Source organism: Amblyomma americanum, chromosome 7 (genome assembly GCF_052857255.1).
Source record: "Amblyomma americanum isolate KBUSLIRL-KWMA chromosome 7, ASM5285725v1, whole genome shotgun sequence".
Taxonomy (NCBI): Eukaryota; Metazoa; Arthropoda; class Arachnida; order Ixodida; family Ixodidae; genus Amblyomma; species Amblyomma americanum.
In genome coordinates, this window is record NC_135503.1 from 142,383,957 (window position 1) to 142,408,558 (window position 24,602).

Sequence of the window (24,602 nt, forward strand, 5' to 3'; positions counted from 1 at the left end):
GAAGCGCGAGACGAAACTAGATATTTTTATGGCGGTTGAGATGGTGGCGGCGGCTTGGAGAGCATTGAGGCCGTCGATAATTGTCAACTGCTTCAGGACTGCCGGTTTCGGTACACTAGGCCCTGAAACTGCCGAAGCTGGTCCGGACTGCGCGAGCGCCGTGCACGAGGATGAAGATGCCTGGGAACACCTTCGCTCAGTGGATGAAGTGCCCACAGGCATAAGTTTCTCAGACTACGTGAACGCTGACGCAAACGCAGTCACAACGGAAGTTTTGACTGATGCCGATATGTTGCGGCTTGTAGGAAGCGTGGAGGGAGTGACGGCTGAAGACGCTGCCGACGACCCTGCAGGTGCCGAAGCTCCCGTGCCGACACCAGGTCAGGTGATGGATGCTCTCGATCTGCTGCGACATTTTGCCGGCGCACACGAGGGGACGGAAGACGCGCTTGGACGCACTTCAGACCTACGAGAAATCGGTGCGGCCGTTGCTCACAAAGCGCACGCAGGCCAAGATCACCAACTTCTTTGGCGGAAAATAAATTTGTAGTCCCCTCGGGCCTTTCCTGTCGAGTAAGAATTTTTGTTGTTTCTTTTCATACGTGCTAGCGGCGCCGGTCGTGGTGTTGGCGCTACCCACTCGAAAGTAGCGCGGGGGGTCATGACAATGACCATACGGACCCCCAAAGACTGCGCTAGTTGTATGATTACCAACTTTGGCGCCAATTTGTCATTAGCTGTGTGGCTTGCCGTCCCGTCGGCGGTATTTAGGGAAGATTGTTGCGCCGCTAGCCGAACCGTCCTTTGGGTCGGTGCTACCGGCGTGAATTCGTCACGCGCGAGTGCGACGAAAAGTGAAAATGGTACGTGCTAACCGATACGACCGCGATAAGCTGGTACGGTTTATGCGGATGCAAAATGCATTATGTTCAATGGGTGCTCAGTCGGGGACTTGACTTTACTACTTTTAAAACGAAAGTACTGTTTAAGCGGGTACGTTTTAATGAGGTTTTACTGTAATCGAATGTACTGAATTATGTGCCCAAGAAATGCCTCATTCAATTTAACAAAGTTCTCGATTTAACGAAATAATTCACGGCTCCCCTCAACTTCGTTAAATCGAGTTTTAACTGTATTAGAGGCTCATTAGTTTCTGGCCTAATTCAGGAAACCGAAGCAAATTTGGCACATTTTTGGATCGTAATACTTCGTTAAGTATGCAAAATTTCTTTCAGCTGCACTTGGTAGTTCTTTAGTTTTCGTTCTTCAAAGTTACTCGTCATCATGTAAATGCGACACATGGAGGTCTGGGCACTCAGTACCCCGACCCCTGTGGGTCACGCTTTATATGTGATTTTTAGTGACGTCTGTGTTTTTTCTGAGTGAAATGTCTTGCTTGATTGATGAGAAAATTAGTTTTATTCTCATTTGTTTTCTCTAATTGTTCAGGATATTCACCATCCTGTCTTACTCACAAGAGGGAACATGTCATTAAAATCACACTACAGCAGGGGTGTCTTGTGGCACTGTAAATTGGGGACGAAATTGGGGACTCACTTTTCAATATTTCTTAGCACAACACCCACATTTTCATGCACAAGGTAAGCCAAAGATGTTCCCAAATCTAAGCTGCCGGTCCAGTGTAGCTTCTTGTTTCTGCTGATTTTCTCTTTAGTGTCCCTTTAAGACCGTGCCTAGCAACTGCAACACCAACATGTTCGCCACTATGGACGAGGGTGGCGATGGTGAACACTCTCAAGGTTCGCTTACACTGCACATAAATGCTCCTGAAAGCAGAAGATTGGACAGCCGTCGCCACAGCTCAGTTGGTAGAGCACTGGACGCAAAATTCGGAGGTTGCGGGCTCGGATCCCGCTGGCGGCATGTGGTTTTTTTCCTTCTGCTTTCTAATCAATTATCGTTAAATAATTGTCCTATTAATCTTCCATTGTCGAACACCACAAATAAAAAAAAACATCTCCTATGCTCCTTGCTTTTGGTGACTTCACGTATGTAATAAGGAGCCCCTCTTTCCAATTAACCCTTGTCTTCTTTCAGAACTAGACCCATGTGCATGAGCAGTGGGGAATCCACAAAGGGTGCAGAGTCACGCACGTACAGGGTGACGCCCGATGACCAGACATCCACCATGAAGCCAGAGAACGACTCCAGGCCGTTGGCTATTTCCGGAGGCTGGAAGGCTGGAGAACCCTGGCTCGTGTGGCAGGTGTCGTCTACGGCAAAACGATCTAGTGCCTGCATGAACACAATATGAAGATACACTGTGCTAAGGACCACAGATAATCACCTTCAGTATTACCATCCAAAGAAAATTATACAGTAGGCCGATCTGATACACGATGCATAAGTAGCCTGGTCAATGCATGCCTCGCCACAGCCCTGTGCCACAAACCGAATAATGCCAAAGCATACCCTAGTACTACAACTCAATGATTAGGGAGGGCGCATGTATGCGCTCCTAAACCAAATAGACTAGTGACATCAACTAGTGACTGGGAAACAAGAAAAAATGCTGGTGAAAGTGAAACCAACAAGTATGGTCATTGAAGAGTGGTGGATTTGACGGGAGATGGAGCCAACAAGCGACACAGTTGATAGGAAAGCCAGTGTGGCGCTTCATCATTTTTTTCTTCCGAGGAAGAAAGCTGAAGAAGTGCACTCTGCAAACGGGATGACTGCCTCCATAAGTTGCCCACCCCCTCGGATTTCATAAGGACCAGCCACTATGCAGATCCATTATTATGTGCTTTAGTGCAACAGGTGGCTGTCATTACGCATTCCGCAGATCTCGTTAACTGCTCCGGTATTGCCAGCGCATTCTGCACTAATACAAATGCTACAACGAGACATGGTTAAGTAGAAAGAAAACAGTGGCCACCATCTCACTCCTGATGCAATAACATTAACCCAGGGTCACGAGTTCATGACATACTGTTTGCACACAGCATATTCATTACACCAGCTGAGCTCACCATATAACCACCCCACGTATAACAAACACTCGCTTAGCAAGAACGAAGACGACGTGACAAAGGTGATGTGATGGCATGGAGTCTCAGCACGAACTCCTGTGGACCCGGGATTTGGTTACACCTAAAACTATGTTTTGCCACATAAACCTGCAGCCTCAGAACAAACTTAGCACCACTACAAATGCTGAGCACAGCAGGGGCATAGCCACGGGGGTGTTTCCGTGTCAGACCGCCCCCCCCCCCCCAAATTTTCTCAGCGCTATATCCCTCCTCTCCCCGCCTCCATTCGGCCTTTTTTTGCACATTCATTTTACACACTGTGATATAATAAAATGTACAAACAAAAATGAGAAGAGCGTTGGAAATTTTATTATCGAAAAGACTGATGTACGCTGTCGCGGCTCTATAATAAAAAGCGGAAGTCACTGCAGAAGAGAGTCACTCTTCTTCGCCATCACACGATGTATGAAACTCCTTACCTTTTAATTCTAGGCACAGTTCACCCAATTAAACACACATTTTCACATCAGCCTACTTTTTCATCCTTTGCATTATCCTCAAATGATCAATAAACTATCGTGAAAATAAAACGTGCTTTCTTTTTTTAAAGCGCCTCTGTGGCCGGGTGCAGGTTCACATGCAAGAGGTAGAAGTTTTGAAAAATGCCATTTGTTCGTGTTGTTGTATATCACGTGAAAATACTGTAAATAGCCACGATTTTTCAAGCGAGTGTTTTTTTGTGAGAAAATGAATGTTCTGTACGAATCAAGTCCTCAGGGTCCTGTGTGCACTTGTATTTTCATGTAGATATTAGAGTGAATGAAACTAACCCTTCGGCTTTATTAAAGAAGAAAAATGACTGAGATATTGTTTGGGTGCAGGCTCTTTCTTTTTATTTTATACCAGCGGCGTATAACACCCCTCGAAAGATATTTCTGACTACGCCGCTAGAGCACAGTCAACGAACACCAAATCGACATGGTGTGGCTTGTAGCTGCCACAATTTATGCGTTGTGCTGCATTATCAACGGATGTTGCAACAGTTTCGAGAATACAGGCACATAGTAAGTGGACACACCTGCCAACCTGCCAATATACAAATATGAAAGTGCAAGTGCCCAGGAGTTGTACTTGGCTACTTTAAGAATGACTTTGCCATACAACACTTTGCCCCCATCAGAGTTTCTGGGAACAGCAACTAACAGCAAATGCTTTCAGAGGAAAAAAAAAAGGCAAGACACAACTGCTCACCTCGGCTACACCCAAGTCTGAGATCTTAAGTGTCTCGCAGTTTGTGAGCAGCAGGTTGCCAGGCTTGATATCTTTGTGGACGATACCCTGGCTGTGCAGGTACTCCAAACCGTCCAGCAGCTGGCAGAAGTAGCTGCACACATGGGGCGCGCTCAACATCACAATTAACGTGACTCCTAAGCTGGCCCCAGTGCTACCATGTAACAATGAATTTTCTTGAGCCAAGTTCCCAGGCAATGAAATTACAGCTATGAGCTAACTTCTCAGGAAATAGAAATTCAAACATGTACAATTATGCGGATGCCTTCATGAGAGCAAAACTAAACCCATGCAGGTAACGAATAGTGGGAACTAAAAGCAAACACTTTGTACAGTGTGTTTCTCTTAGTTAAAGACCTGACAGCACAAATTTTTTCCCCGTTTTTCTGAAAACATGTTTGGGAAATGCCCAGCTCCAACCATGGCCCATGGATGCAATGAATGATTGCAACTAAATGGTGTGCAAGGTGTTCCGATATTATCCAGGCCCAACACCATACTTTTCGTTTTTCAAGAAAACTGCAGCTTGCTCCGCCCAGAAAATGAAATAATTGCCTGCAGCTGAGCTTTTTCAAAGACAGAATTTCTTTAAAAGATCTGAGTTGGTTTGCAACACAGCACAGACAGCTAGCTGCTGAGCATCTGACAATGGAGCACCACTCACACATACGTATATTTTAAAACTAGAATTTCAGTTAGAAAAGCACTTTTTTTAGCGTAGCATTGTCAGCAGTGTAGTGCATCAGAATGCCGTTAAGACATTCTAACTATTAGGCTGGTTAACTAATATTGAGTATTTAACTTTTCAGCCATTACTGGTCAGCCATTTATTGGCAGGCGTGTAGCTAACCATTAGTGATATTCATATAAGTTTATGGAATTTCAAAAACGCAGTTACCCTAGGCGCTGTGGCCCAAGGAATTTTGCCTATATCGCTCCAAAATAAATGCACTTTCAAAAAGCTTGCAGGTAAAGCAACTCTTCCAGTGCATGTAACTCATTGAAATAGCCAAAATTGGTTGGGCCACAGTGCTGAGGGTAATTGTGTGTTTGAAATTTTAATAACTAATATGGGTATTACTTTCGGTGGGCTTACACACTTCTCAATAAATATGAAGACTAACAGTAATAGTTAAAAAGTTAACTACTCAACATTCGTTAACCAGCCTGCTATTAGCATGTCTTAAATGTATTCTGATGCACTACACCGCTGACAATGCTATGCTGAAAAAAGACTCTTATAACTCAAAAAGCCTATTTTTAAAAACTGCAGAACATCTTAGGTGAAACACCCGCTATATGCCTCAGTTTGCAAGAGATGTGCAGGCAGCCAAGACATCCCGTATCAGAGAGCCCGTTAGATGCCACTGGTAGAAGTGGTGTCTCTGCACAATTCCCGATGCGGCCATGAAGCAGAGTGGCCCACCCGTGTGCCTGCCACAGGGGCAGCCGGTGGTCGTGGGCACTGTCAAGCAGCTCCTGGAGCACAGCCACACAGTACTCCATCACCATGTACATCTTCTGCTTCTGCTCACTGTGCAGCACCTCCACCAGCTGGATCACATTGCGGTGGCTCAGCTGGCGCAGCAGCTGGATCTCCCTGCACAGTCACAGCACAACACCGAAAGACTGAGAAAGTGTAACCTCAAACACCTGGTTTTCTTGGGATGATTAAAGATAAGCTGACTATGACAAGCGGGTGATCACTTCCATGTGGGTTGTACAGAACATTCTACTTCAAATCGGTAAAAACAGATGGTGAACTAAACGATAGATCTAAGCAGTTCGTTTTCCCAGTGATTGGAGAGCAGTACATGTGCTTGCCTGTAATACTGCACAAAATAAATCTTCTAAAATATGGCCACTGGTGTCAGTGTGATCACTTCTGCAATAAGAAGAGTGGTAATTAAAAACCCCTAGCTGTTTTAAAAGCACTTCTATGTTATGAAATGTTACGTTAGATTTGGTTCAATATAGACAGAACATGCTGCAACACCTTAACTATAACAGCAACTCCTCTCAAGCGCCTGCTTGCCTGTTTTTGGTCATGGCGGAAAACTATTTCTTAAACACATTCATATGCTGGACACCTAAATTTCTCTCCTGTATGGCTAACACAACAGGAAAGGGTGAAGCTAACAGTTCTTTTATATCACTATTGTTATTTAAAATTCCCCCACAACTCCATTGTAGTAGGAACTCCATATCAGCCTAAGTGCGAAATAAGGAAAGCAAGGTTACATTTTTTTGTCCCCTATGATTTGGGGCTTGCCTTTTCTTGAGCCCTCCCAAAGAGTGCAGCGCCTCTGAATAGGCGCTGGAGGATTGTGCAGAATGTTTGTGTATGTTTGTGAGTAATCTCTCATTTTGGGGATAGGACTTGAGGCCTGCCGACCCAGGGGGCCACGTAGCATGCCTTGGAAGCAGCAGAATAGAGTGAGCCAGTCCCACCAGGGGCCTGAAAGGCCCTGCCACAGGCTGACTGCGTGTGGCCTGGGCAGGTTCTGAAGTCGGTGTGGCACACTACCTCGCGCACCACATCGCCGAAATTTGTTTTTGCAGTGATGAAGAGTGTGTTCTTGCTAAGGTGGAATCATCTGCGTGCTTCCTTAAATGTGGCGTTTTCGTTTTTCTTTAGTGTTACAAACTCTTTCTCATTCTTCCATGACAGACGTGAGCAGAAGTAAGCATTGTGCTCAACTTTACAGTTTCTGCAGCACGGTGCTCCTTCACAGCTGTGAGAAGCGTGTTCCTTTGAGGTGCATGTTGTGCAAGTTTGGCAGCCACAGAAACTCTGTGAGCCATGGCCGTATCTCTGGCATTTGAAGCACCATCGAGCGTTTGGCATATGTGACCACTGATCAGACATTTTCAAGTATCCCACTCATAGGTCGACTAACTCACTCAAGAGTCGACTCACTCGGGCTCATTTCAGATCATGATCGAGTGAGTTCGGACTCACATTCAGATCATGATCTGAGTCTTGAGTGAGTCTGGACTCATGCTCAGTTCACGATCTAAGTCTTGAGTCCGAGCTCACATTCAAATCAAGATGAGAGTCGTGAGTATGGGCTCAGATTCAGATCATAATCTGAGTCATGGTGAGAGTGGGCTCACATTCAGATCCTGATCAGAGTCATTTTCAGTCTCGAAGAGAGTGGGCCTATCAAATCAAATAAGCCCATGATGTGAGGTTGAACAATCCCATTATCCCAAATGAATCCATGACATGATTATGCAAGAGTTTGCAACGTTCATAAACGAGCGTTTTCTGTGCACTCGTAATAATGAATACGCTTTTGGTCAAGATGATGATGTAGAGCAATTTCATTGTTTCGTGGTACGTAATTTTTGTGGCTGCTGCACTCTAGTACAGTACTAAAAGACGAGAAAAGTTGATTAGTCGCCGCGCCTGGTCGCGTTGGATATTAGCTGTGGTTTGCTGTATCGCGGTCACGCTAGTTCTTCCTTTGTTGTTTTTTAATTCGCTGCAGGACACCATGGGGCCTTTGATCTTTATTGCCCACGAGCAGCAGCTATAAGCCTCTAGGCCTCTGAGCCAGGCCTGGATGGAGGCTAGCTGCAGTTAAGAGCTCATCACATCACCGTGCTTTTAACACCTTTTTTTGGCATTTCAGGCGCGTAATTTGAGCCGCTGGGCATAAAAATGATTCAGTTGTCCAATGTGTGAGCTTATAAGGGTCCTGAGTGAAGGTGAACCTGGGTGTCATGATTTGAAATTTGCAAATGAGCCTGAATGAATGAGCGCAGGTGAGTCATGAGTCGAACTGAATGAGCCTAGATGAGTTGTGAGTCTGAGTGAGATATGAGTCAATATGGGTGGTTGAGTCTAGAGGGCTGGTGAGTCTGGATGAGCCCGTGTGAGTTGTCAGCCTAAATGAGTTGAAGTTCATGAGCGAATGAGCCTGGGCCTCTGTGAGTGTGAGTTTGAGCGAGCCCGTAAGTTGACCAAACTTAGCCTGAGTGAGTACTCGTGATTTTGCTGAGGTATGATCCCACTTCTACTATTCAGGAAGTGTGCTACTCTCTTTCGTGAGGGCAGTTATATTGTGAAAAAGGGGGAGCCATAAAACAGATTACTTTATTTGGCTGCAGTGCCAGCCGCCCACCATGGAACCCAATGAGGGGGTGAGACAGGAACTTTAAAAATAAAGTCGTGTATTTTGTCAGCTGTAAACCCTCCCTAAATCAAAGAAGCCATAACTCAGGGTAGTCTACCGCGATTGAGGCAGCATCAGTTTATCAGAAATTACAGAGAAAACTATATGACCATTGAATGGATGTGGAGTATAATGCTATGGGGAACACATCATCTCCGCGACTAGACAAGTGAGACAAATGTCAAGCCATTCAGAGGTAGGCATGGAGAATAACTTTTCACGCAGTGACAGAAACGTCACCGCCAGAGTCTGCTTACAGCATGGTCTACCACTGCCCCACTGAGCTTCCAGTTCAGCAGGAAAGGATCGTCACAAAGACTGGAACAAGCACAGTTCTGAAGCAGTCGTACACTACACTGGCACATCCTCTCAAGCTACACAATGAACAAACACCTTACATTTAAAAAATTTCTCATCACGATAGCAACATAGGAGACCTACTGTAGGCTAAAATGTGTTGGCATCATAGCTTTGTTGTAACTCAAGGTTGGATTATTAGGTTTAAAAAAAAAAGATGATAAAAGTACAGTGAATTCAAGTTTTTCAATTTAACTGAAAATCAGTTCAAGTCCACTAAACCATATTACCAGAAATATAGATAATGAAACAAATCTCTTTCTGATTTCTGCAATTTGCTCCTTTCAGTTGTGGCCCCTAGATTTTTCCGGTGCACATCAAGGAAACTTACACAGCACATGGCAGTAAATACTGCCCGAAATTTGGATGCACTACACAGACAACCTACAAAAGTTCTCGTAAATTTTTTACGAGCTATTGAACTACATGTAACAACGACCAAAATGCTGCAGGTGATGAAGGTTCGAGCCACGTTGGCCGTGACACCACCTTTAGCAGACACCGAGGTTGTCCGACACTGGGGCTTCGCACGCGAGGGGCGCAGCGGGGTTTACGGAGCTGCTCCCAAGCGAACACCCCTAATGAAAGCCGGGCGCCAGGCCGGGGGCCGCTTGTACCCATTTTTACCGGTGGGTGTCCGGCGGTGGGTTCCAAACCAACCACCTCCCGCAGCCGAGACGAGCGCTCAACGAACTAGGCCACGGCTGCGGTTGTGGTCAAGACCCTTTTCCCAAGCATCTCACCCAGAAGAGCCGAGCACCAGGCCGGGGGAAATCTTGTACCCATTAAAAACCGGTGGGTACCCGGCGGCACTGGGGATCGAACCCAGCACCTCCCGAATGCGAGGCGGATGCTCTACCAGAAGGCCACCACTTCTTAATAATATGACCAAGGTTTTCAGATAAAATTTGAACGAAACTTGCAAAGATGCTTGTATTGTAATGGGACCGACAGGCGCAGCGCAGCGAAGAAGCGGACGAAGTGCAGCTGGGTTTTTCGAATGACGCCTGTGAGTGTGCCCGTTGTGTCGCCGGACAACCAAGACCAACCGACCTGTGCTTCAAATAAACGCCTTGACACTTGGTGGAGGTGCCTCGGTTCCCGTCCCGGTCCTCATCCTGGAACTTCGAAGTGGAACGCTCCTCGTCTCCGCCACCATGCCGGACAGTCCGAGTGAACCATCGCAGCCCCTCCCTGCCACCGTACTCTGTCATGGGGTGCAGCGCCAGCGTGACCCTTCTCCTTTTAGTGGCACCGATGACCAAGACGTCGACGATCGTCGACGTTCCATTTCTCCGATGCTCCGTCGCCCGGACCCTCTCCCAGAGGAAAACTGACTGCCGCAGTTCAGGAGGCAAGAACTGCGTGTTTTGCCAACTTTTTAAGTCCTCCGTGTTCTCCTGCTAACGTGATTGAGGTGTCTGTTGAAGGCGTCCCCGTTCTCGCGCTCGTCGACACGGGTGCTGCAGTGTCAGTAATTAGTGATGCTCATCGCCGCAAACTTCGTAAGGTGACAACGCCGCTGTCTGACTTTTCACTACGTACGGCCACCTCTCAGCGCATCCACCCCATCGCAGCCTGCACGGTCCGCGTTACTATCAACGACGTCGCCTATACCATCGAGTTTGTTGTGCTGACCGCCTGCTCTCACGATGTCATCCTCGGCTGCGATTTCCTCTCGACCCACCGTGCAGTGATTGATTGCGCCCGTGCGGAACTTGAGCTTTCTCCCCTGTGTGATGTTTCGTTGTGTGACCTACCTGTGCGCTCCGCTAAGCTTCTTGTAGCTGCCGACACCGACATACCTCCCTCCTCTTCAGCCCTCGTTCCGCTCCGCCCTGACTCTTTCCTCAGCGGCCCTGTTCTTTTCACACCTACCGCAGCACCCACTCGCCATCAGCGCCTCCTCATTCCATTCGCCGTTGTCTCGATTTCCGATGGCCACTGCGCCATCTATGTCACCAACCCATTTTCTTACCCGTCGTTTGTTCTTCGCGGCGAATGCCTCGGCTCTATTGAAGAACTGGACCCTGCTCTTGCTTCCGAGTTCTCCGATACCCGTGCCTGCTCCCCAGTTACTGCCTTAGCCTGTTGTGCGACAGCGCCCGATCCGATTTCCATCGACGTCTTTCGTCGTAACATCGCTCCCGACCTTCCGTCCGCTTACCGTGACCAACTCTTGGAACTTCTCTGCCGCTTCCGCAACTCTTTCGACCTTTCCCAGCCCTCCTTGGGGCGCGCATTGGCCGTCTCTCACACAATTGACACTGGTACCCACGCTCCCTTGCGTCAGCGACCGTACCGAGTCTCGCCGAGCGAGCGCCGCGTCATCCGTGACAATGTTGACGACATGCTTCGGCGCGGCATAATACAGCCTTCTCACAGCCCTTGGGCCTCTCCTGTTGTCTTGGTGACGAAAAAAGATGGCTCCATCAGGTTCTGTGTGGACTACCGCCGTCTCAACAAGATCACACGCAAGAATGTTTATCCTCTACCCCGAATCGACGACGCACTGGATTGCTTGCAGGGAGCGGAGTATTTTTCATCCCTCGACTTACGCTCCGGCTACTGGCAGGTCCCGATGGCGGCGAACGACAGGCCGAAAACCGCTTTCGTCACCCCAGACGGCTTGTATGAGTTCAATGTGATGCCATTCGGCCTCTGCAATGCTCCAGCCACATTCGAAAGGATGATGGACACTATTCTCAGTGGCCTCAAATGGGAAACTTGTCTGTGTTACTTAGATGACATTGTCGTTTTTTCCAAAGATTTTCCTTCCCATCTGCACCACCTTCAGCGCGTACTCACTAGCCTTACTGACGCCGGCCTCCAACTAAACTTGAAAAAATGTTACTTCGGTGCAACGCAGCTCACAATATTAGGCCATGTCATCTCCAAAGACGGCGTTCTTCCTGACCCTGCCAAACTTCGCGCCGTCGCTGACTTCCCCAAACCAACCACCTTAAAAGAACTTCGCAGTTTTATAGGCTTATGCTCATATTTTCGCCGCTTCATCCGAAATTTCGCCAGTATCATCGCCCCTTTAACGCAGCTTCTTGCCGGCAGCCCGAACCTTTCGTCTTGGTCCCCCGCCTGCGATACCGCGTTCAGCACTTTACGTCGCCTGCTGGTCTCTCCCCCCATCCTTCGCCATTTTGATCCCGCCTGTCCGACAGAAGTTCACACTGACGCGAGCGGTGTGGGCTTGGGCGCAGTTCTTGCCCAGCGAAAGCCTGGGTATCCGGAATACGTCGTCGCTTACGCCAGCCGCGCCCTCACCAAGGCGGAATCAAACTATTCTGTTACAGAAAAAGAATGTCTCGCCATCATTTGGGCAATTGCCAAGTTCCGCCCTTACATTTACGGCCGGCCCTTCTATGTCGTCACAGACCACCACGCCCTATGCTGGCTATCCTCCCTCAAAGATCCTTCTGGCCGACTCGCCCGCTGGGCTTTACGTCTCCAGGAGTTTGATATACACGTCATTTATCGCTCCGGCCGCAAGCACTCAGACGCCGACGCCCTTTCTCGTTCACCACTCCCATGCGCGTCAACCTCTGCCCTCGTCTGTGCCTACGAATTCTCTTCGTTCAACATCCCTGATATGCTCTCCGAACAATTGAAGGATCCTTGGATCACCTCGCTGCTAAACTTCCTGAACACTCCCTCGCCGCATCCTTCGACCCGGACCCTTCGCCGCCAAGCCCACCACTTCGCCGTTCGTGATGGCCTCTTATACCGCCGTAATTACCTCCCCGACGGCCGGAAGTGGCTGTTGGTCATCCCTCGACACCTCCGTGCTACAATCTGTGCCTCTTTTCACTCCGCTCCACAATGCGGCCACGCCGGTGTACTGAAAACATATGCTCGCCTTCGTCAGCGATTCTACTGGCGAGGTATGTACCGCTACATACGTCAGTACATTCGGTCATGCATCGCCTGCCAACGTCGCAAGAAACCTCCCCACCCCGCCGCCGCTCCTTTGCAGTCGTTACCTTGCCCTGGCCGTCCCTTTGACCGCGTCGGCATTGATCTTTATGGCCCGCTTCCAACTACTTCGGCTAATAATCGGTGGATCATCGTTGCCGTTGACCATCTCACCCGTTACGTCGAAACGTCGGCTCTCAAATCTGCTACCGCAAACGATGTCGCCCACTTCATTCTACACAGTCTTGTTCTTCGTCACGGCGCCCCGAAAAAACTTCTGAGTGACCGCGGCCGTGTTTTTCTCTCGGACGCCGTCGAGGCCCTGCTCAAGCAATGCCAAATCGTTCATCGCTACACCAGCGCCTATCACCCCCAGACCAACGGCATGACTGAGCGGTTCAACCGCACTCTGAGTGACATGCTCGCCATGTACGTTGACACCGCCCACTCCAACTGGGATCAAGTGCTCCCGTTCGTCACGTACGCGTATAACACAGCTACTCAGACAACAACGGGGTTTTCTCCTTTCTTCCTCTTATATGGCCGGGAGCCTACATCCACCATGGACACCATCCTTCCTTATCACCCTGACCCTTCCGAGACCACCTTACTCTCCGAAGCTCACCTGTATGCCGAAGAATGCCGGCAACTTGCCCGCTCTTTCACCACACAGCAACAATGGGATCAGAAGCACCGTCGGGATTCCCCGGACCCTCCAGCGTCATACCCATCTGGCGCCCTCGTTTGGCTCTGGGTGCCTTCCTCCACTCCCGGCCTCGCCACGAAACTACTGTCTCGCTTTCACGGACCTTACCGGGTTGTCCACCAAACTTCTCCGGTGACTTATATCGTTGAGCCGCTCGTTCCCTCTTCGGACCACCGTCGCCGGGGGCGCGAAACTGTGCACGTTGAGCGCCTCAAGCCTTACTATGACCCGCCGATCCTCTCCTCTCCGTAAGTCGCCAGGATGGCTCCTTTTTCGGAGGGAGAGTAATTGTAATGGGACCGACAGGCGCAGCGCAGCGAAGAAGCGGACGAGTTCAAGCGGGACAACGAAGAAGCAGACGAAGTGCAGCTGGGTTTTTCGAACGACGCCTGTGAGTGTGCCCGTTGTGTCGCCGGACAACCAAGACCAACCGACCTGTGCTTCAAATAAACGCCTTGACACTATCAATAACGTACATGTAATTATTTGTTCAGATGTTGCTCCCATTCTGCTGTCAATATCTGTATTTCATGTGGTTATAGTATGTCCCCTTGCATGAACATATAAACCACTTATATGTTGAAAATTGAAAATTGGTTTTTGGGAAAAGGAAATGGCGCAGTATCTGTCTCACACCTCTGACAAAACCTGAACTGCGTGCCCTGTCATAAGAGAAGGGACTGAGAGAAAAAAAGGAAGAAAGAGGTGTGCTCAGGATTAATTTCGACCACCTGGGGATCTTTAACCTGCACTGACATTCCACAGCACGCGGGCGCCTTTTCGCCTTCATCAAACACGTGGCCGCCGTGGTTGGGTTTGGACCGGAAAACTCCAGATCAGTAGTCAAGCACCCTAACCAATGAGCCACCACGACGGGTAATGTTAATGTATAAATTCATTAAACATTGTTCTTTACGCATTGAAGGAGGTGTAACAATACTACAGCATCAACATGATGGAATGCTGCTTCTGGATGTTGATATACAAAAGGATATGTGGACAAAGTTTTAAAAATATCAAAAAATGGGTACTCTGTTAATCATCATTGGAAGTTTTCGTTGTTTTGTGTTTTCCTGAAGTTTGTGTGACCATATCACAATAACCATAACACTTATTATCATGAACTTAAGTGGTTTGACAGGTATGTTTGCACAGAACAAAGTGCTTAATTATGGCACCTCTGGTGCATTTCTTTCTTGCAATAAAGATATAAAAAGTCTACAAAAACATTCCTTGAACCAAGCTTGACCAATTTTAAAAACTAACACTAAACTATTGAAACAGACAAAAAATTACAAGCCACAGGCTAAAACGTCCATAGTGTGACTCTAAATGCCTTCAGATGCCTATTCTTATTACATTTTAATTTCTCATACCCAAAGTTCGCCGAAACAGCAGAGTGCATAAGCGCGGCACTCCTAGTGACCAAAACTTCTGTATATACAGTAGAATCTCGATGACACGGTTATGGTTGATCCGAATTTCGGGATGATACAAATTTCGAAAGTGTCTTGGACGGTCTGCATTGTACAAAATGCGTTACGATTTGGGATTACACGAACAATTTTGCAAGCCGGCGCGGATGATACGAACGCGTGACCAGCCACCTGTGCACGCTGCCGCCGCTCACCTTCTCTACCCCCACCTCCATTTCACCAGTCTCGAAGGGCACGAGATACAACGCGTTGCCTGTAGAAACACGATGAGTCAAGGTGAGTCGCGTGCCTGACAGGGCTACGTCACCCACTTGCTGGCAGCTCATTGGCCTACCGAAAAAGTTGTCTCGCAGCTGCTGGGAGCTGGCCAGGAGGCTGCTGCTGCTGCTGGCTGCACCCGTCCATTTCCCTCGTTCGTCGCTGCCGTGTGCATTTCGCCGAGTTCAACGTGGTCTGCCCAAGCGTGACAAAGACGCAAGCTGTGCAATCGTTCGCTGTTGACATGTTGCAGAAGCGGGAGGCACTTTCTGTTAAGGAGAAGCTTGATATACTCAAGAAGGTCGATGAAAACCCAGCAAAGAAACGTGCCGACTTGACAAAAGAGTTAGGGCTGGCACCATCGACTCACTGCACCATTGTTGGGCAGCGAGATGTTATATTGAAGAACGTGATGATGATGATGATTATGGATTTTTATGGCTCAAGGGCATCTACGGCCAAAGAGCGCCACGACACAAGGTATTTTCCATTTCTCAAGGTGGGGTCAAAGACCCATTTCCCAAGCATTTCACCCTAAAGAAGCCGAGCACCAGACACGGGAAAGCTTGTACCCATTGTATCACCGGTGGGTACCCGGTGGCACTGGGGATCGAACCTCGCACCTCCCGCATGCGAGGTGGATGCTCAACCACTTGGCCACCGCTGCGGTTGTTATTTTAAAGAGCGCTCAGAACTTCGGTGTCAATATCAAGCAGGCAAAGAGGGCGATGCACGTTAAGCTAGAAGAGGTCCTGCTGACATGGTTTCGGGAAGTCACAGCGGCTGGCATCCACGTGGATGGCAAGGTACTGCGAGAAAAAGCTGACATCGCGCTTTCTCTCGGAATCGAAGGTTTCCAGGTTTCTGAAGGATGGCTGCACCGATTTAAAGAGAGGCACGGACTTGTGCCGTCTCTGGTGAAGAAAAGAAAGTGGACGAGTCAGCTGCTGACTACTGGCTGAACACGCTGCCGGCTCTGAGTTCGGAGTACATGCTGCGCGACATATTTAATGCCGACGAGGCGGGCCACTTCTTCAATCTGCAACTGGAGAGGACTTTGTGCGTGAAAGGCCAGGCATGCCAGGGCAGCCAGAAAAGCAAGGAATGAGTGACAGTGCTTTTTTGCTGCAACACCGACAGCTTGGAGAAGCTACAGCTTACAGAAATCGGGAACTCCAATCAGCAGAGGTGTTTCCAATCAGCAGAACGTTTTCCTGTTTTGTACAGAAGGAACCGAAAGGCCTGGATGATTCCAGATTCATTTCGTGAGTTCATCACAAACCTGGACCGTAAAATTGAATAAAAAATCGAAGGATTTTGCTTTTTGTCGGCCAGTGTTCTGCCCACCCAAAGCAAATGACTTTCCATAACATCACAGTTTCCTGCCAGCAAACACTACCAGCCATCTGCAGCCAGTAGATGCTGGAATCATTCACAACGTTAAGCATCACTTCAAAGGACTTTAGTCGAAAATTGAGCACAATGATGTGCATTTGAGGATAAGTCTGTAAGACGCAGTGCACTTCTTAGCCATGTCTTGGGACAATGTGACTGCAGGCACAATCTCAAATTGTTTTCGAAAATGTGGATTCAACATGGGACCTGATCTGGCTCCAACAGGAGAAAATCAAAACCGTGGTGAGGATTTCATGATTGAAGGCTGGGACAGTCTCGCAACTCAAGTTTTCGCCTCACGACTTCTTAACCGTGGATGACGACGCTGCTACATGCGGGTTAAGAACCATGGAAGAGTTAATCAATGAAGCAGACGGAGATGAACTCGAGGAGCCTGACAGTGACAGTGAAGATGCCGATGTGTCAGACCAACCGCCATCACTGGCAGAATCCTTTGACGCTCTTGATGTCCTGCACCGAACCGTCGATGCCGGGAATGTGAGCGACGAAACTGCTGCACGGTTTCACGCGTTTGAGACAGGGCTGGTCAGCGACATTGAGGGGAGGAAAGAGCACCAGTGCATTACATACTTTTTTGGACGGAAGTAGTCAAGCATAATAAAGTTCTTGTGCATTTTCGTGTTGAAGATGGTTTGTTTTGGATCATACGAATTCGGGATGATGCGAACATTTTGCGAGCTCCCGAGGAATTTGTATCATCAAGGTTTTACTGTACAGAAAAAACTGATTTGGGCAAAACGAGTTACAGATCCCTTCATTCTGGTCATCAGGCAACAACATATAAAGATATCAAGTAAAATAATGAGACTGACCAGCCCCCTTTCGAACAATCTCATGTGAAACCACCCTATTGAGTCTACTCCTGCTGACAAGACTGCCGGACGGCCATCAGGGTCAGCACGGCATGACAATGATGCTGACATCATAGAAATCACCACTGCTGGCAATACGCCGACCAGTATCAGCCGACTACTGACCCAGAGTGGCTGTGCGTCAACTGCCTGAAGGTGTCGCCACCACTGCAGATAAGGGAAGCACTCCGGCAAGCCACACTTGGCCTGACATGCTGTGAGCACAAAACTCTACGAGCGCACTACACATACGCAGTCAGCAGAGGGCTGACCCACCTTTGCACGTTCTGCTCGCCGTTGGGGATCTTGCGCAGCTTGCGGCGTTTGAGAATCTTAACAGCTCGCCGGCAAAGGGTCTCCGAGTCGAGTACCTCCTTGACCTTGCCGTACGAGCCTTCGCCAAGCACGTCCCCCATCAGGTAGCGGCCCACCATCTTGGGTCGCTTCTTCTTCGCCTTGTAGATGATGTCCTGCAGGCACAGGGAGTGAGTGAGTGAAATAGCACCTGAAGGAGATGAGATAAGGGGGTGAAGAGTGACACCACGGCATGTTCACTTTCAACTGCTCCCTCACCCGAGAGACAAGCATGTGTAAACCACAGACAGTCACCCTGCTCTCAAGCAAACCAATGCCTTGCTCCAGTTCGCGGTGATGCAGTTGCATGTTAGTGGGCTATTATTGCAAGCACTAGTGTTGTCCACTTATCTACACACACTAACTATAAATGACTACTGTATATGTGCAGTCATGTTGCTATTGACATGAGCATACTGCTGTCAACAGTAGCTGCCTGCACTCTAGGAACCCACACAGTGAGCCCTTCTCGACACCAGAAGTGCTCTGTCAGGTGGTGCCCCCAAGCACAATGGTACGAGTTGGGACATGGAGAGGGGGGTCTCTTACTTTTGCCTATGATGCCACACGCAAAGCTACTGCAGGCTCGATGCAAATAAAAATGAAAGAAAATTAATGTGGCCAAAGGAAGTAGGCACAGGGATAAAACACTCGGAGGTCACTGGTACAGATTACAGGTGATTTCTGTGGAGCATTTTTCACTCGATAATTCCACTTCAAAAGCAGCAAATGCAACATCAAGTACACAATTTAAAACATGTGGAAAGTGAGGTGTGTTTGTAAGTGCACCTCCTCAGATCATAACAAACCTTTTGACCACAGGACATGCAAAAAGGAACTAGAGTGAGCACGGAAGCATTCCTGCCAGTTTTCTTTTGCTTTGCACCTCTGGTTTAATTTAAATTACACACCACATGAGCAGGTGTCACAGAGCAATCTATAAGGGGTGCATCTACCAGGGAAACGATTAGCAGGCATGCAAGAGTAGCTGTGAGGATAAGCAAAGAGAAAAAGAAAAAGGCAAACATCCTTGCAGCTGAAGATGAGTACCATTCGCAACCAAATGTGCTAACCTGATGTATGTTTCGTGCACACAACTTAATCTCAACTACCTGTAACAGTTCCACAAGCACCACTCCTTGCAGCTAGGTCAACCAGGAAGGCCAGGCACCCCCAAGCTCAGATTTTAATTGCAGGACTAATAGTTTCAAAAATTCCTTCTTCCCATGAACCGTTCGAGAATGGAATAGTCTGAGCCGCGTTGTCATGGAATGTCCAACACTCGAGTCTTTTTTTGAAGATGCTTTAAAATCATTTTTAGTAACAAACTCTGTCCTTGTCATTGCTTGTCAACGTGCATTTTATGTGGCACCCACTCCTGCCAAGGGCCTTTGTTCAAAGGCTGGCAGTATTATTTAAATAAGTAAATGAGCACATCTGAGAGGACTTGGACAGTGAATCTAAATCAGTTACTGATTCCCGCATGTCCACAGAAAGCTTCGTGCATGCCATTAGCTCACTGCGAAAATAATAGAACAAAGTAAAACACCAACAGTTTCATATGATGAAGAAATAGTGTCTAGCTCGAGTCGATGTCCCAGAATGCCAAAATGCACTCACCTGCGAGTTGACACGGTAGAAGACCAGCGGCCCTTCGTCGTCGTTGAGCCATCGCTCCAGCGGCTGCCCCTCATCATCGGGTTCCGTGTAGAATGCATCCGCATCCAGGTCTGGCATGGGAACGCATTCTTCCACTTCCTCCATGCCTGCAACAAATAAAAAAATCCACGGTCTGATGTGTACACACCACTGCTGTACTACACCACCATTCCATGCACATATCTGATGTTCCAATCTTTGCTGTCTCTCAGAGTGACAGCTGAATGAAATGAACTTTACAGTAGCGTTTTCAGTCATCCCCGATTAACTTTTCCTCACATGTACGCTCCTTTACAGCTCCACTACTGTGTTAACAACAAGATTTTAAGGGCTCGACCTCCGTCCTCATCACATTTCAAGTGCACTGAACTTGCTTTTAACTTCAAGTTCCTGTGTGCCTACCCAGTAAGGAACTGAATGTTGAGTGTGGGATTTGAAAATAAGCAAAGAAGCAATGACTCCTACTAGACACGAACTACAGTGCCTTTTGTCACATCAAGCATAGTAAACACGTATATGCCTAGCGTCCCACATATAGGACACGGCTTTTTTGCACAGTAACACCAAAAGTTAATTGTGCAAAAGCATGCTCCCACTAGCATAGGTTCAAGAGGGCCTAAACGTTTCCAGTGCAAGGGATGTGCTATGTGAGTTCAGTTTTAAATGCCCTGTGCGCATTGAGAGAGATCTGTCAGTCTTCTCTGGATGCCATTTTTGAAATTCGACCCCACCAACTATTCTGCAAGAAAAACAAAAATTTTGCACATTGTCATAAGGAAACCATCGCGTGTGATGATAGATGTGATTCTGAAGTCGATGTCATATACCTGAAGCGTCACCACACGTAACAGGTAGTGAATTTGCCTAGTATCCTATAGGCATTGTAGGATGGATCAAAAGTCCTTGATGAGAAAAATATTTCTAACAATAAAAGGATAATTCTGAATTGTGAAGTGAAATAATACAGAAAAATATCATTTTCTTTTTTAAATTTCTGGCTTCGGAACAAATAGGTTAAGTTTTATGACAATATGTAGGGGCTCCTCTAGGTGGAAAGTGGCCAAATGTGAATGAGAAAAATTACACATGGAGTGTATGAGCAAGGCACAGCTGGCGCATATTTCAGTTCTCACACAGGTTCACAAGACGATGACATCACAATACGACCCACCAGGCATTTCCCAGCATGACGCTAACCAAAAGTAGTAAAGGCAGGTCAGGCAAAACCACCTTTAAAATCAAAACATAGACAACTGGGGGAAAGGCTGAAAGGTGCACAGTTAACTGGAAAGACAGCTTGGCGGAGCTGCCTCATGGCCTGCCACAAGCCAACAGACTGTGACGCTTACCCCAAAGAAAAGCTGCAGTGCACAAAACCTAAACTGCTTACACGTCTACTAAGCCTGCCACGATGAAATGGTTATGTAGCAGATGACCCTCAGAGAGTAGAGGTCTAAAAATCATTTCGTGAGTTGGGCTGCATTGGCTAACTTCGTATCTTGGGGGCCAATGGCCGAAAAAGAAAGAGAAAAGGCGGTGGGGGGGACCAATGCTTAAAAAAAAGTAATAAACGGGAAATAAAATTTTGACAAAGCTTGTAAATGTAAATTAAAACAAAAAAAAACAAGTCAGAAGCCCCAGCAAAGAAGGCCACTCGTGAACAGAGTTTTTTTTTTTTTTTTCCCAGTCTTTTCAGTTTTTCTGCAGTAGTCTAATTTCTAGGCACTTTTTACAAAAGGCTAGCTGTTGACAGAGGCAGGCATGACTGACATTGAAAAATTATTTGTGATCCTAGGTCATCAAATAGTGAAAAAGGGAGAAGAACAGATGTTTTTCCAGACCGGAGGCTGCAATCTTGCGGCCCTGTGGGCTGCATGACAAGGGTTTGAGGGCCGAGTCTTTCAGACCCCTGCCATGAAAGGAAGCCAAGGCGCAATGGTATATAAAATATGTAAAGTAACAAAGAAGCCTGGGAGCAGCATTGGTGTTCTCAGACAAAGCATGCATCACTTTACAGAGTGCCATGTTATCTTTCCGCTTTGCTCAAACATCACAGCTTTGCCTTGGCAAAGGCTGAGCTACGCACTGTTATGCCTGAAGTGCTTCACTGAACTGAATTAATGGATACCAAGCGAGCCAGAACTTGCGACACTGCATACAGACTTAAAGGCCACAGCCTTTCAAACATGAAGCCTAGCGGATTGATGACTACAGTGCAACCAATTTCGTTTTGTGGACACAACTTTGCTCAGAAAATAGTCCATTTACCACGATTATTTGAATCGCAATTCTAAGCATGTCACAGCAACACGACTGTACCAATGCTGCAACAAAGGCGGCTAAAACTGGTCTGATGCTTTCAAAAATTTCACGCATGCTGCACTAATGCCTCACGCCTTTTCACTCTCAATAATGGAGGTCAACACAGCACATAGATGAAAGCGTGTCCTTAAAAGGCATAACCTAATGCTTATGCTTTGCATTTAGATGCTTCCCTTACTGGCTTATTTGTGCATGAAAATACACAGTAATCAGCCATAAAGTTACGAACACAAAACAAGCACGTGACCCACGCAGAAACTCAAATTTACTAAGCATTAATTAGGGAACACTACTCTGTGGTGCTAATGTCAGTTGACCCTTGCTCGAGCATTTGTGTTAAGTTTGTGGGCAGCGGTACATGATCGTACAGCAAAAGCGCACCTAATAAAAACTAAAAACATGTCCCAATACAGAGGTTACTGGAGAAACAGGGTGAGATGGGATTACCACCTCTGTATTTGCCACTGGTTTAAGGTGCACTGTGATACACAATCAACCTGCACCAATTATATGCAAGCGTATCAAGGTGAGGAAGAAACAAATCACTCTGTCCACCTCTGACTGCAAAGGAAATGCACTTCGAAAGTAAACACTGCTACAGTAAAAATCTTGATCCGTTGCCAACATCTGAGCCACATCCCTGAAAGCATGTAAGGCCTTTCCATCTCGTGGTGTACCGGTACGCACAAAACAAAGTTCAAGGCAAGTAGGGGCACCATTACACCTCGCAAAGCGAATATGAGGATTTCAACTTGACCACCACAATTCCTTACAAGAGCTGACTGACAGTGGTCACTTAAACTATCTCAATTTTTTTTTGTTCCAAATGCTACAACAAAGGTGGCGCACAACGCTTTTATCCTGCCAAGCAGCCGTCAACAAACCAGTTCGGAGAGAGCGCTGACACTTGACGTCTTGAAAGCTTAATCGCATCCGCGGCCGTTACCATCTTGCTTGCAAGAACAAGGAGCTCGCCTCTGAGACTCACTCGGTGTGCTCGCGGCAACGTTTTTACGCCAGGTCGAGGAAGCAAAAGGACACCTAGCTGTGAAAAGAAACAGCGGTGCAAAGAGCCTTGACATTATCCGACACTGCAGCACTAGCGAAAGGAACGGCAAGTGGCAATATAGCGTACACATGTGCTCGCAGCTCGATTCAATGTCTTGTAGGTAATACGGCAAAGCGCGTGGAAGCATGTTCTCCACTTGTTCGACGTCCTAGACTGGCGGAACTTCTCAAGCAAGTTTTTTTCCTCCTGGTCCCCCGTACTTCGATTCGTCACTCAAAAGAAACCATGACGCTTCCGCAGCGTATCACGCAAGAGAAAAATAGAACATAGGCAAGGACGACTCTCGCTCCTCACGGCAGCCCGATAGCTCACACTGTCGTCGACAGCAGAAGAAGAAACCTTGGAAATGCATTAGGATGGTGACGACCGCCGAAAGGACAGGCCGACTGCCGGAGAAAGACGACTGGAATGCTCGAAATGTCGCGAGAGCGCGCCACCACAAACACTGCACGCATGGTTTGCTCGTGCACGCATGTCGATTCATCCGCGAAACGGGATCAAATGTGCTCTGCCCTTGCCTCGGTCCTACTGCGCACGTTTAGGCACCCCTCGCATATTATCCAACGCGCAGGACAGGAGTAACGACGTCCGAAACTTCCTACCTGGAGTTCTTGCAGACAGTCGTTAGAGCGAAACCACGGCAGCCGGCATCCTTGACAGTTTTCCGCGGCGGGAGCGCCTTAGGTCAGAAACCGAGCGCGCACATGAGTGCCCGAACATCAGGTCAAGCTGCTCAAAGACAGAAGGGTGGTATGAAGTTCCGGCAGGCATTAACGTTGCAGGTGGTTCGCCAGCAACCAGCGCGCTAAAAGAAATCGGTGCACTGGCCAAGTCGACGGGCAACCGCGACCACACCACCACACGACGGACGGCGATCCACGGAGAATAAGTAGCATTGCTATTTCGCTGGGAAGCGTGAACATAACAACGTGCTTATTTCGACATGATTAACGCTCACAGCTTCAGCTGGAGTTAAGCACTTGCAGTAAATTAAAAACATATTACTATTCCAGATTAGTAAGAAACAGTATCTGATAAAATGCTGTAAAAACAAAGTGCACTATCAAAAAGCGGAAAATTCAAGACAGGTGTCGATCCGTACGCACACCTTGACGAGGGACACCAAGACATGTGCCCGTCCTCTGCCCAAAAAACATGCATCCAGATAAAGTGGACTATAATGTATTTTCTTGCATATTTTTCTTTTCTCTAAGAGTCTCGCTTCTGGGTTTCTGAGGAAACGAAATGGCGCAATAATTGCCTCACATCTCGTTGGACACCGAACCGCGGCGTACTAATCACGCGCACAACCTGCACACATTTCTTATTGTGTAGGTAGGTAGAAAAACCTTTATTGAAAATGCCGGCAACCGACGGTTTGACGCGTCGTGACGTTGGCCAAGCGTCGACCCGGGGTTATGCCCTCCTCTGCACTACCCCCGTTCGGCCCGTTTGTGGTGGGTCGTGAGGCTTGTGCTTTTCGAGCGCACCCCGGGCCTGCTGGACGGCCCATAGTTGAATGTCCTTGTCTGCAGACTGCACTGCACTTTGAAGTTCGGGCGGGTATATCCTGGAGGTAGCCTCGGTCGGGAACCTGGCACAGTCCCACATGATGTGCCATTGGTCCGCCGGACCAGCTGCACAAACATTGCACACATCGCTCGGATAGAGTTCTGGGTGAAGTACGTGTAGCACTGCCGGGGCGAGGAGTGACCCGGTCTGTATCTGTCTTAGGATGACGGCCTCCTCCCGACTGAGTGCCGGGTGGGGAGGCGGCATTGTC

The 24,602-nt window shown here is 47.9% G+C and overlaps 1 protein-coding gene across 4 annotated transcripts in view; it reads right to left on the minus strand.

Moving 5' to 3' along the window:
• The window catches only part of Lkb1 (Lkb1/serine/threonine kinase 11), a 46,219-nt gene extending 22,523 nt beyond the window's left edge, over window positions 1-23,696 (minus strand). For 2 of the 4 annotated variants that reach the window (XM_077629471.1, XM_077629469.1), the window contains exons 1-6: window positions 23,422-23,696; window positions 19,390-19,535; window positions 17,692-17,885; window positions 5,710-5,883; window positions 4,245-4,377; window positions 2,120-2,256 (exon numbers count right to left, since the gene is read on the minus strand). In XM_077629471.1, the coding sequence (XP_077485597.1) occupies window positions 2,120-2,256; window positions 4,245-4,377; window positions 5,710-5,883; window positions 17,692-17,885; window positions 19,390-19,533 (782 nt within the window). In that variant the 5' untranslated portion in view covers window positions 19,534-19,535; window positions 23,422-23,696. Of the gene's footprint in view, window positions 1-2,119; window positions 2,257-4,244; window positions 4,378-5,709; window positions 5,884-17,691; window positions 17,886-19,389; window positions 19,536-22,885; window positions 23,034-23,421 lie in introns of those variants that run through there. The other 2 variants (XM_077629470.1, XM_077629468.1) reach the window with 2 other exon arrangements.
• Window positions 23,697-24,602: the final 906 nt, after the last annotated feature.